The 13,111-nt window shown below is 61.1% G+C and overlaps 1 protein-coding gene across 1 annotated transcript; it reads right to left on the reverse strand.

Annotated features, from left to right (window-relative positions):
• Nucleotides 1-1,376: 1,376 nt before the first annotated feature.
• On the reverse strand, nt 1,377-6,955 carry KAZALD1 (Kazal type serine peptidase inhibitor domain 1). Its single transcript, XM_069796842.1, has 5 exons — nt 6,817-6,955; nt 4,696-5,296; nt 3,281-3,441; nt 1,788-1,935; nt 1,377-1,574 (listed from the first exon to the last, which is right to left on the reverse strand). Exons 2-5 carry the CDS (start codon nt 5,195-5,197, stop codon nt 1,489-1,491), a joined length of 897 nt encoding a protein of 298 aa, XP_069652943.1. The 5' UTR covers nt 5,198-5,296; nt 6,817-6,955; the 3' UTR covers nt 1,377-1,488.
• Nucleotides 6,956-13,111: the final 6,156 nt, after the last annotated feature.

The raw sequence follows: 13,111 nt of genomic DNA on the forward strand, positions 1-13,111 counted from the left end.
TTCTGGCTCCCTGCCGCAGCTCCAGACCTCCCTGGAGCTGGGACCAAGTAACCAGGAGCAGTTTGGTCCATGGGGATGTTTTAAGTCCCAGAAATCCTGTAAATGTTGCTGGTTTGGGGGGGGGCAAAGCAGTCCTTGACTGTGAGCTCAGCCCCAGGATGCCCGTGGGAAAGGGTCCTGCCAGCCCTCTCCAGGCATGGGGCAACACAGCACGTCTCTGGGCTTCCTTCCCACACTCCCCCAAAATGACAGTTTGCTCTAAATCACCAGCTCTGAGAGGCAGGTGGGTTTGTTTTTTAAAAATGGAGCATTTCCAGTGGAAACAGGAGCTGGTCTGCTGGGGGCCCCCATCCCTATGTGGGATGTGAGGGGCAGGACCCACTCCAGGACTAGCTGTAAGCACCGGGATGGGCAGGAGGGCTCCTCGACCCAAGCACTCCCACAATGGACAAGGTAGCATCCACAGTGTTTGCACCCTCCCTCACCCCCAGAATAATCCTTGTGGATGCAGGACAGTCAACTGGTCTGTATAGGCTTTGACCTATGTGTATATTTTAACTAATGTTAACTGAAATGGCAAAGTAAAGAGCTGTGTGGAAGGGAAAGCACAAAGTCGGTCCAAAAAGGACAAAGTGTTTCTGACCACATGGGCGGTTGGGCCGGAGAAAAGACAGCACTCTAAACCACAAGTGTCTGGTTTCTTCAAATCACTGCTTTTCTGGTTAAAAACAAAATGTAAGAGAAGGATGTTTTGGCAGCAGGTTCCCTGGGTCCTGGGGAGAAGCCTGGCTGTCCCTGTGCTCAGGGGATGCAAATCCCCCAAGGGTGGTGAGGCACTGGAACAGGTTGCACAGAGAGGTTGCAGATGCCCCATTTGTGGAAGTGTTCAAGGCCAGGTTGGATGGGGCTTTGAGCAACCTGGTCTAGTGGAAGGTGTCCCTGCCCATGGCAGGGTGGGTTGGAACTAGATGATCTTTAAGGTCCCTTCCAACCCAAACCATTCTATGATTCTATGATCAGCCCCAGGGGTAATGCACTGGGTGTCACAGCCAGGTTCCAGCCCTCTGCTCTGGCTTCCCCAAAATGTTCGCACAGGGCAGAGATGCCCCTGCCCTGGTCTCCCTCTTCCGGGGGGACTGCCTCCAGCCCGAGCACCAAGTCCTCATCACACGTGGTGTGGCTGTCCCCGCAGCGTCCCACCTGCCACCGCATCCCTGCTCGGCCAGAGGACAGACCCATCCTGCCCCAGGCGGAGCCACCCCCAATCCCAGCCCTGTGCCACCAACCAGCCAGCGTCCCCTCCCCGAGCACCCCCCAGCAAAGGGATGTGTGACCCTGTCCCCCACCCCAAAAAAGAGGCTCTTGTGCCAAGACTGTTCAGAGAAGGAGTTTTGGGCTGGGGGGTGCTTTCTCCGGTGATGTCCCCAACCCCCGGGAACGGCCACCGTGGGCAAGGTGATCTCTGCAGCTGGACATCCCGTCTCCAGGCTAGTAATAGTCCTCCTCACTCTCCCCGTAGTCCTCGGGCATTGTGCGGGGCTTCGGCGGGGAAAAGTCCGTCATGTTGAGCTGATCTGAAATGGCAGTGTGGGGACAATGTGACATTGCCGCCCCCAGTGCCTGTCCCCTTCCCCACCAGGACCAAAGCCAAACCGTGCACGGCAGCTTGCTGGGGCATCCCCAACACAGCCCTATACTCCAGCAGCTCCCACCATACCAGCGCACCCTGCCCAAACATCCGCTCTCTTGTCCCCATTAGAGCATGGGGACAAGGACGTGGTGCTTACCGGGCGTGAAGACAGTCAGGCTGGCTAACGCCACCACCTCCCCGACCCTGTTCCTGGCAAAGCAGCGGTAGGTGCCTTCATCCGTCACCCGCACACCCTGGATCTGGAGCCAGCCCGTCACTTCATATTTCTGGGGGCCACCTCTGAACTGGAGGAGGGGGGGGATTTCAGTTAGCGCTGGGGCCACGAAAGCCTGGAGTGGGGCTGGGATGGATGGGAAGGGGGACACAAGCCCAGGGAAACTCTTTGCTCCCCCCAGTAAGTACCGCTCTGGGGGCAGGTACAGACCCCCTGGCTGCAGGTCCCCCCTTTTCTGACTACCCAGGGGAGGCGGGGGCAATGGGCACCTCCTTGCCCTCAGGAGGGCCTGGGACCCCTGCTTTGGGCAGGACCTTGCAGACGTGCCCAGACTCCCAGTTGTGCCCCAGTGCCACCGTGGTCCCCAAACAGCGGGAGGATGCTGGCGTTGGTGCTCTGCAGAGTGGCAGAAGCAAGGGAGCATCTGTGCCACGAGCATAGCTAGCTCGGGATGGCTCAGACGAGCCCTGAGTCGCCTGTTTCAGCAGGCAGCGAGGTCCCAGAATTGCTCTGGCGCCAGCCAGGCTATTTTCTGTTTGTCCCCAGCAAGAAATAATCTCTTCCTGACCCATCTGGGCTGCAGCTGTGTTTGCAGGCTGCTATTATGGTGCTGTGGCCAGGGGCAGAGGACAGCTGAGTCTCTTTCAGCCAGGCAGGGTAGCCCTGCTTGGGGTGAAGGTCCTCAGCCGGACCTTGCGACAGGCTACGGGGTGGCGCAAAGGGCAGAAAGATGGAAGGGGACCAGCGCATCACCTCACAATGCTGCCAGCTCCCACCTGCTCCCCTGGCTCCCCCCATGCATCCCACCACAGTTTCCTCCCCACCGGTGCGTGGCTGCAGTGCACGGCTCCTGTGCCTCTGCCTACACCCTCTAATAGCTGGGTATGCCTGGCTGGGCACTATATTTGGGGCTGGCTGTGGGCAGGACGCTGACCCCTTGACCTGCCAGCTCTGGGAGGGGAGCCCTGCTCGGAGCAGCAGGCAGAAAAGGGCAGGGACTGCCTGACTGCTGATGGGACCAGAGGATAACCCATGCTGGAAGGCACCTCAGGAGGTCCTCTCTTCCAGCCCAGCCAGTGGGGCTGTGATTAAAGCCAGCAGGCAGAGAAAACTAAAGGCAGGGAGGTGGCAAACTCCCTGCTGCAGGACTCGGCAGATCTTATATGTTTTAAGTTCAAAAACTATGGGAGAAAACTGCAGAAGAGAGCTATGCTGATGGATCCTACCACTGAGACACCAGCCCTGGCTCAGCCAGTCCTCGTGATGTGTAGGACCCAGTCACCCCTTCTCATCCCCAGGCAGCCAGGCTTAGCCACCCCCAGAGGATGACTACCCTCAGGTCTGGTTGCCCATGAGCTCTGGGAAGGGCTGGGTCACCCTAGGGCCATGTGCAACACCCTAGGCACACCACTCACCTGGACAGAGATGTGGGGGTCATCTCCAGGCAGCAGCATCTCCGTGCCATCCTTCCTCCACTCGATGGATGCCATGGGGTAGGCAAAAACCTCGCAGCCGAAGATGACATCCTGCCCAGTGATGTTCCATGTGTCATAGGGAGGAGAGGTGATCTGGGGCTCTGGGGAGGGGGCACAGGAGAGCAGGGTGGGCTCAGAAGAGGTCCCACCCTCAGCAGGTCCTGTGGGCTTTCCTGGGCTGGTCCCCTCCAGGGTGGAAGCATTTGGCTCACGTAGAGATGCTGGGACCCTTCCCATGCCCCTCTCCTCTCCTGCCCACGGCAGACCCTCACCTTGCCCCAGGACACAGTCCCTCCTTGCAGCTGGGACTAGGGGCTCCCTCCCCAGCCCCCCTGCCCCATGAGGGATTGCCAACCCTCCTGGCCTCGCTTTCCATGCCTGCGCAATGATGCTCAGGGACACACGAGCAGCCAGAACAGTTCAGTAACAGCAGGACTATAAAGCAAAGCTCTCCTGTGCAAATCAGAGCATGCTCCTCCCGTGGGGGAAAGGCCGAGGGGTACTCATCCAGCCCGAGGCTGGTGGGGATGGATGAGGTGGATGAGCTTCCAGTTGAATGAGGCCTCTCCTCTGGCACAGTGCTTGCACCAGCGATTAAGGGAGCCAGCAGGTCCCCGGTTGCTCTATGGAGCCAATACCTCCAGGTCCCACATCCCTTCCCTGGAGGGACGGAGTGAGGACTACCCTTCGTACCCATGCCTGCTCCAGGATCTGGCCCATAGCATGAGCCAGAGGCCAAGGGAAGGCCTCTACTTCAAAATATACCTGGGGGAAAAAACTGAAGGACATTATGATCTACAGAAAATAAAGGCAACCTTGATGCCCCTCATTCTGTGGTGACAGCACTGGGTGACCTATGCTGGACAGGGCAGGCTGGGGCTTGGCCTCTCCACCGCTGCCTGCCCCCCCAGCTGGGTTTTAAATGGGAGATGGAAATTGCACTGCCAAGTCAAACTGACCCAGGTTTCCATTTGCAGGAGGCAGCCACATTTCTCAGGAGCACTGGGCCAGCATGGACCCAGCGCTGTCGCCAAGAATTCGCTAACAAATCCCTGGAACTTCCCCATCTGCTCCAGCAGGATTTGCTGCTTCCCATAAACCCCGTTCCCACTTGGCAAAGCTGCTCCCAGACCTCTCCAGGCACTGGATCCACAGGAGCTGCCCTGGAGCAGCAGAGTGGGGGGACCAGGGGGGACCTGCCACTGTATGGAGCAGCCCCCAGCACTGCCATGTCCCTGTGGACATCATGCGTTTGCTGCCAGGTGAAACAGTTAAGCCAGACCCCCTTGCTTGTCCCTTCCTGAGAGGTACAAGCCTCCGTCCCGCTGCCCGCACAGCTGCTCCCAGGGCACTACCTGACTCGCAGGGACCCTCATGGGCCACGGTGAGGTTGGCATCAGGGTGGGCACGGGCGACCTCCAGGAACCTGCAGATCTGGGCATAGGTTTTGCCATCGGAGCCACAGAGGGCCAGGTGGGAGAGGCAGGCACACTGGGGCTCAGGCACCTCTCCGTGCCGCAGGTCCCCGGCATCCAGCCGGCACTCCAGGTGCTCCCCGCACTTGCCATAGAAGTGGTTGGTGTTGTCCAGGTCGCAGATCTGTCCCTCCAGGTTGGCACACTCCCAGCAGCAGTCACAGGCATCCCGCACCGTGCCAGCCAGGCACCCGCGTGGTGCCGGGCACTCCTCCGGCCGGCACTCGATGCAGCCCTCTCCTTCCTCCAGCAGCCGCTGCCAGCCCCGCTGGAGGTAGTCAGAGGTGCTGGGAAAAGCCTGGCCCAGCTGGAGCAAAGCCCAGTGCAAGGAGAGCAAGGAAAGCACGAGGCAAGAGGAGCTCAGGGTCTTGGCTTCAGACATCCTCACAGCAGCTCCTCTATCCTGGTCCCACCATCACTTGGACAGGGATCTCCGGCACTGCTCTGGCCTCCCTGGCTAGATCTGAGGAGCCATCCTGGCCTGTGAGGAGGGAGGATGTGTCTTAGCAGTGCAGGGAATGTCTCCCACCCCTCCGGCTCCCAGCTGGCTTGCCCTGAGCAGCACCACTGCAGGATGTGTCCCAGCCCCTCAGCCACATTCTTCCCACCCTGGGGCTCCCTAACCAGCTCCTGCCCCGAGACACTGAGCATCCTCTGGTGGGATGGGGCTGCTGACCCCAGAACCACCAGGTTTCAACCTTCTTCCCTGGCAGCCCGGCAGGCAGAGCCCAGCCTGCTCTGACCCCACCATGGCCTGGGGAGCCACAGGGCTGGCAGGGGACCAGGCAGGCTGCTATACACCGTCATGGCTCAGCTGCTTTGTACCCTGCTCCTCACCTCCTCTCAGGAAGCCACTCTAAAGCCAGGCGCCCCATTCATTTCCCCATTGCTTTGCAAGAGTCACGAGCCCTTTTTTCCTCCCTCACCATCCAGACAAGCGCAGTGGAGCGGCTGATCCTGCAGACAAGGGGCTCTTTCCACGCTGGAGGCAGCCAGCTGAGAGGAGCCGAGCCAGGAGGATGCTCCCGGTCATGCCTGGCTTTTGTCCTCCTCCCCTCCCTGCACCATAACCCCTCTTTTTAGGCACCACCTGCCCGAGCAGGGGAAGAAACACCCCCCAAGAAAGGTTTGTGACCCCCTCAGTTATCACACAGGCAACTGAGGCTGAGCACAGGGGAACTCAGTGCACAAATGGGCAGTCAGTGGACTGGCAGCAGGCCCAGCGTGGTCAGCCTGTACCGGCACAGCAGGGTCCCTGTCCCCAAACCCCAGCCTGCATTACCCCCCTACCCTGGATAAGCAGAGCGGCTGATCTACGCCAGCTTCCCATCTCTGCTGGGAGGACACGTGGGGTCTCGGAGCCTTTCTCCAGAGGGGGTGATGATGAACCAAACCCCTTTGTGAACACCCCCCAGCCCCTGGTTACAGCCCAGCTGCCTTCCCCGAGATAGAGTGAAATTACGGTCCCCTGCCCCAAGGCCACCCAGCACGAGTGAGTGGGGCTGGGAAGGGGACCCAGGCGGCCGGGCTGCCCCCTCCCCTCCTGCTGGGAACGGCACCGAAGGTCAGGCTGCAGCCGCCCCCCCCCCCCCAGCTGCACCCCGCAGACCCCCCACCCTCCGGGGCTAACGAAGCCCAGAGCTGGGGTGGGGTGATGTGAATGGCCAGATCGGTGGGTTACACACACACGCACCCCCCCGGATAACAAACTGCGAAGCTTTGACCCGTTTACCAGAGACCACCGCGCCCCCCAGGCGTGGAAAGGTGCAGGGGGTCCCGGTGCCGAAGCCCCCCGCCCCAGCCCTCGCTACCCCAGGCTGTACGGAGCAAGGCTCCGGCCCCCGATGGACGTGGGGGGCCAGGGAAAGGGGGGGACACACACACACGACACATAACTGCAAAGTCGGTCTCTGGCTCCCCAAGTCCGGGGTGCGGGCGCTGGGGGTCCTGGCTGAGTCCTGGGGTCCCCCGGGAGCCACCCCGCCGTAAGGCGCCACTTACCGGAGGTGCCGGTGGCGGGGAGCGGCGGTTTCGGGGGCGCGGGCGGGCAGGCGCGGGTGCGCAGCGGCCGTGGCGGCGGGGCTGCTGGCCCCCGGCTGCTCCGGCACCCGCCGTGATGTCAGCGAAACGTGAGTCCCCCCCGCCCCTCTCCGGGCCCGCGGCCCATCCCTGGACCGGGACCCGGGCTGGCCGGCACCCCTTCCCTACCGGGGTCCCGCCACCCGCTGCACCCTGGCCCCGGGGCTTTGCCGCTGCGGCGTCCCGTCCCCCCCCCCGTCCCCGCCAGCACCGGCACCTCCCCGCGGACCCCGACACGGGGGTCAGCCCAAGCCGTGTGTCGGGGCCCGGGCTGATGCTCAGCGCCATCCGTGGGGCAGGAGGGGAACGGGGTGGGGGGCAGAGACCCACTTTGCATGGGTCTGTGGAGACAAGTGAACGGGAGGGAAAAAGCCGGGGGTGAAAGCATCTCTCAAGCTGTAATTCGGGTGGGAAACAGGCTGAAACACTGAGCAGCTGCTGTAATTAAACGGGGGGATAATTCCTTGGGGATGTCTGTGCTCAGCACACCCCAGGAGCCGGGTACAAAGGGGGTATCGGGGTGCAAGCAACAGCATTACCTTGGCTGGAGCAGAGCGGTCGGCAGCAGTGGTGGGGCTGCTCCACGCCACGGCAGTGCAAAACCTGCGTGCACAGGGCTGGGGCGCCAGACCCCTCCCCTGGCAAGCTGCCTCACTGCTCCCCGCCTCAGTTTCCCTGGCCCGGAGGAACAGGGGACCCAGCATGCCTTTGCAGCACAAACACACTGTGCATTTGCATCTTGCTCCCGCTGCTGTGCCGGGGGGGATCCCACAGCCCGCTCTCTCCTCCAGGCGAGGAATTTGTGGGATTTGCTTCCCCATTGAAGCTCAGGCGAAGCAAAGCTGTTGCAGGACCCCTCGGAGGATCTGGTTTCCTTCACCACACTGCAAAAATCTGCTTTTGCTTTCCAACACCCTCCTGCAAATTCATTCCGGGCTCTGGGGCTTTCGCTCGGTCACGTTGCGAATCCAGCCATGGCTAACGATGGAAAACGCGCCAGGCTTCGGCCCCCCTAAATCCGCCTTTGCCGGCCAAACCCCCCCTCCAGTGCCCCGCTGCAGAGGGGGGTTTCCTGCTGGCTCTGCCTTCAGCCTCACATCCTGCTCCCCCTCCGCGGCCCCCAAACCCTTGGCTCAGGGCTGCCTCCCTCCCCGGCTCCCCTCGCCCGGCCCATCGAGCGCAGTCCCAGCGTGCCGCAGGTTTTTGGGCCCCGCATTCACAAGTCACAGAGCAGCTGGGGCTGCAGCTGCTTTGGGAGCAGGGAAAAAGTCAGTAGGGGCTGAGGTTTTCCTACATGCATCCCCAGAGCCGGTTCAGAGCCTGAGCAGAGAGGGGACAGACTGTAGGTGACCCAGCTGGGGGTGCTGAGCTTCCTGGGCTGACCCCACCGTGCCCTGCTTCCCCACCTTGGGACAAAGCATTTCCTGCGCATTTGGGCATCCCTGCAGCGAGCACACCCTCTCCCACCCCTGCCCCACGCACGGGGCAAAGCTGTGGGGCGAGCCTGGCCCCAGATGCCACCTTCAGCCCACACAGCTGCTGGCCAGTATAGAAATAGAGCCAGAGCTTAAATCCTAGACACTGCTGAAAAGTGGGGCCAGCGATGGTCCCTGGTTATTTGCTTCTCTTGCCCTTAGCAGGGGGCAGGGGGGGACAGGCCCCAATGCTGCTCTCCTTCCCCACACGTGAGGACCCCAGCCCTGGCTCCTTCTCCCACGTGCCATGGCCCAGGAGCATGGCACATCCCCGTCCCCATGGGGTTACCATGGCCTCTGGGTGACTGGATTCCTCCAAGCATCACTACAGCATCTGCCACTCTCAAGGTGGGGAGAGGCCACGTCTCCGGTTGGAGATCCCCTGACCAGAGACGAAATCAAGCCACAGATCTCAGCAGGGAAAGCACCAGCCACAGTGCAACACAACCCAAGACCTGGAAGCCATAGGCAGCTCAGCTCAGCTAAACAAGATGGAGCTCAAACCTGGCAGGTAATTAAACCTCCTGCTTAATGAGACTATTGAATGTACTAATAAATAGTAGCAGCTATGAATGAAGGGTGGAAGATCTAAACTTGTGCTTAACAAGGAGCTGTGCTCAATCACACCTTGATTCAATCAGCACAGCCCCGGCTGCAACTGGGACTTGTGGCTCCAGTTGCTGGGAGCCGATCTGGGGGGAAAAGGGTGGTTGCAGCTCTGCGTGGCCTGGCACTGGGGTAAATCCCGTTCGTGGCTCCCCACTCACACTAGCCAGTTATCCCTCCTTTCTCCTCACTTGCCCCAAGCCCAGTGAAGCTCCTGAAATTGGGCTTTGAAGGTGCAGTGAGCCTCAAGCACAGAAGCCCCATCCTACCTCCCTGGCAGGTTGCTCCCCATCATCATTCCCCCCCCCCATGATGGTCCCATTGAAGCCAGGAGTCTGTGGATCCTCCTGGCAGACCCACAGTCATGGCATCATTCCAGGGCTCTGTCATCAGGATGTGCCCCTGATGGCAGAGCCGTCACAGCTGGTCCAGGGTACCCCACTGCTCCTGGCCCCATTCCCCCCACCCTAGGCCCCAGGCTGATCTCCTGGACCACCCCATAGGGATCTGGGGCTTCCAGCAGTTGAGGCCAAGTTAAAAACCCACCCTGGAAAAAAAGCCCCAGGCCAAGTGACTCAATGCACATCTTGGGGGGGGGGGGGGGGTGAGCCATGTCAGGGCTGGCTGGGATGGGAATAGGAGTTATGTGACGGCAGAAGCAAGTGTCACCGGGAGATGCTGGGGCAGAGGGTGCTGCCAGCACACTACCTGGGGCCACGGGGGTCTCATTCTGATAATAAACCAAATCTCCCCCATTTCACCTCAAACCCACTGCTGCTCCTTTCAATTTCCTCCTGTTTGGAGCAGCCTGACACAGCCAGGATCCGGCCAGCCCATCCCAAGGCTGTGTGGCTCTCAGGGGTCCCAACAGCATTCTGGGGGTCCACCACAGGGACAAGGGACAGGCAGCAGGCAGATCCCTCCCGTCCCGCATGCCAGGCAGCACCCATGCTGGGAAACAGCCAGGCTCAGGTTTCTCCAGGCTTTTCCAGAGCAAATTCCTCCCAAGAACAAACCTGTCAGCAAATTCTTGGGGAAACGGTTGCAGCTGTTAGCAGAGGGGACGGGCAGCTCTCAGGCTGGCCCTGAGCAGTGCTGGCCAGGTAGTGAGGGATGCTCTGGTCCCTGGTTGGAGGCTGCCAGGCCCCTTCTCCCGCAGGAGCCGTGGCTCTGCGGGGCTGGATGCGGCTCAGCTCCTTCCCCGCAGGAATCCCTTTGCTTTCACTGTTTTTTTTTTCCACCAGCTCCATCCGAGAGCAGGTCATATAACCCAGGGCCAGGAACAAAACGGGTGGCGGGGCCTGCATTCCCGGGGGTGCCCCCCCTCCGCCTGCCACCTGCCCCCCCCCCCCAGCTGACACGGCCGTGCCAACTTTGGCACCTCAGCGGCGGGTCAGCACAGTTCCCACCGCCCCGCGACATGCCAGGCTCCCCGCGCACCCCTGACCCCACAGCAAACAGGAGCACCCCCTAAAAGTCCCTACCCCCCCGCAGTCTCTGCCTGCCCCCCCGCACTGCCTGAGGGCCTGACCCTGCAGAGAGGTGCAGGCAGGCGGGTGCAGGCAGGCGGTGCAGGCAGCAGGCTGCGGGGTCTCTGCTGCCACCTCCAGGGTACTGCCGGTCTCGTCCCCGTCCCCTTGCCGGGACACTGTCCCTGTACCTGGGGCCTGTAGATCCCGGAGCAGTGCATGGCCACCTCAGTCCCCCCCCCGTCTCCTTGCACCTCAAAACAAGCCCGCCCCCCCCATGAGCCCACCCCCGCGGACCCCGACTGCAACGTAGTGTCCTGAGGGGCTTGGGGACCCTCCTGGGGTGCAGGGACCCTCTGCTCAGCCTGCCCTGCGTGCATGGGGCTGCACAGTCCCGCCGGCCAGGATGAGTGCTCCGGAGGGTGCCACCAGCTCAGTGGCACCATGTCCTGTGCCCACTGTCCCCTTTGCCACCCTCCCTTTCCCCAGCCTCCAGCAGCGCCAGCGAGGCTGGGATGCAGCCAGGGAAGGTGACCCACTGCCAGCGCCCCAGCATCCCCTGCCACCAGGGATGGGCGCTGGGGAGGGGGAGCCTGCCTGCTGCCCCCCCTATAAGAAGCTGCCCATTTCCAGGCGTCATTAAAGAGCAATTAGCTGGAAATTAAGCTGAGAACAAGTATTGATTAGCTCATTAAGGCTGGGGGAGCTGGCTGTGGCGGTAGGAATTGCTGCCGCTCGCCCTCATTATGGGCAAGGTTAAAGCTTGCGGTCGGGCAGCTCATTAAAAACGCCAGGGACCAATCGATGTCCCCAGCCCAGCACCGCCCAGCACCCCTGGAGACACCCAGCTGCTGCCTTTTGGGGACTGGCCTGTGACCTCTGGGACGAGCCAGCTCAGGAAGGGACTGAGCATCCTTGCTCCCTGCATCCACTGCTGCATCCTGGGCTCCCACACAGATGCAGCAGTGTCACCTTTGGGCTTGTCAGCCCCCCCCCAAACTCACTGGCCACGGGGTTATCTTTCTGCCCCAACCAGGGGACTCAGTGGAACAGCTGCCCCCTAGCCCAGCAAAGTGAATGAGTCTGTGGGCTCACAGCACCAGGAGAGGACAGCCAGCATGGCTGCTGGCAGGGCAGCACCCCAGACCTGAGCTGAGTTTGCCAGGTCTCAGCCTAGCAGTGCCAGCTTGTACGGGTCGGGGACAGACCAAAGGGGATCTTAGGGATGGGATGAAAGCAGCTGGGGACATGGGGACAGGTGAAAGACAGCCAGTGGCTCTGTGCGGCTGAGTGCTGCCATGCCACGCTGCCCTGCACGCCAGCCCCACGGCTCTGGGGGCTCTTGGTGTAAGCCCAGACCCTGTCCGGCAATCTGGCCAGACCTAGCCACCCTGAGCCCCTGTGGCTCCAGCCTCCTGTCCTCTCCGGTCCCTCCCATCCCCATCTCTGCCTCTCACAGCCACCAGCAGCTCAGGGCCAGCTCCCAGCCAGTGCATGCATGGAGGATGTCCCCACGCAGGCTGGTGGTGCGGGGGGGAGGCAGGTGTCATCATTATTTTTGTTTTCTTTGCACTGCCCTGGAAATATATTGTATTCTCAGCTAATCCCGTTCAATTACACCACAATAAAACACATAATAAAAACGTAATTCATTTTTCCCGAGCATTCCATCTCCCTGTGTCTTGGCAAGCTATTAAAAATTTGTCTTCATTTTTCTGGCAAGAGCCTTGTACCTTTTCATCTTTAATTTATGAGAGCAGAATAGCTACTGACAAGCCCTTATTGCGCAGCGAGGGGCTGCATTATTTATAAGCCGCCAATGACTGGCTCAGGGGAGATATTTGCAATATGCTGGGGCGAGCAGAAGGAGGGGGACAGATCCCTGACACGCCTGTCCCAATCCGTTCCCCCACCCTGGGTGGGTGCTGGATGCAGGTGTCATCCTGGCTGCCCCCACGGGGGAGGAGCACCCCCTGCCCGGCCTCTGCCAGCCCCTGCTCACTGGGGAAGCTACGGCACAGGGTGGCTCTGGGCTGCCTGGCCCTTATCTCGCCAGCTGCTGCATCTACTCATCTTTGGCTTTGCAGCGACTCTCACTCCTCCATCCTGGCTTGGTGCGGGGGCTCTGAGGAGCGTAGTTGCCTCCATCCCTCCTCTCCTGCCATGGACATCCATTGCTCCTTCTGACTGCCCTGGCCTGTGGGTGACACAGCTGCTGCCTGCAGGCTTGCCAGGGTCCCACGACAGCAGCAACATGCTCTCTGATAGCCATGGGTAGAAAGTGGGATAAAAATATCCTCGCTGGAGAGGCAGGCACAGGCCCAGGGCTGGGGATTGAAGCAGAGCGTCCTGTGAGCAGGCTGCAAGAGGGGGTGGGAGCGTGGGCAGAGCCAGGGGGATGCTCTGGCCTCTTCAAACCAGCAGCATCCAGGGCAGCAGCTTAGCAGAGCCCTCTGTGTGGCAGTGAGGTGCAAAGCCGCCTGCGCTAAAAAAAGCCCTCCTGACAGCTGGATGAGCTTAACCACACGCCAAGCCAGCCAGAGCTGCTGCAAAGACAGCGGGCTGGAAAATGGGAGCAGAGCCCAGCCTCGGGGGACACAGGGGCACCTCAGCAGCCAAGCTGCCTGTCCCATCCTCACCCTGATGGCAGTCCCTTTCCACCACATA

The sequence above is a fragment of the Haliaeetus albicilla genome, chromosome 11 (assembly GCF_947461875.1).
Source record: "Haliaeetus albicilla chromosome 11, bHalAlb1.1, whole genome shotgun sequence".
In the NCBI taxonomy this organism is placed as follows: Eukaryota; Metazoa; Chordata; class Aves; order Accipitriformes; family Accipitridae; genus Haliaeetus; species Haliaeetus albicilla.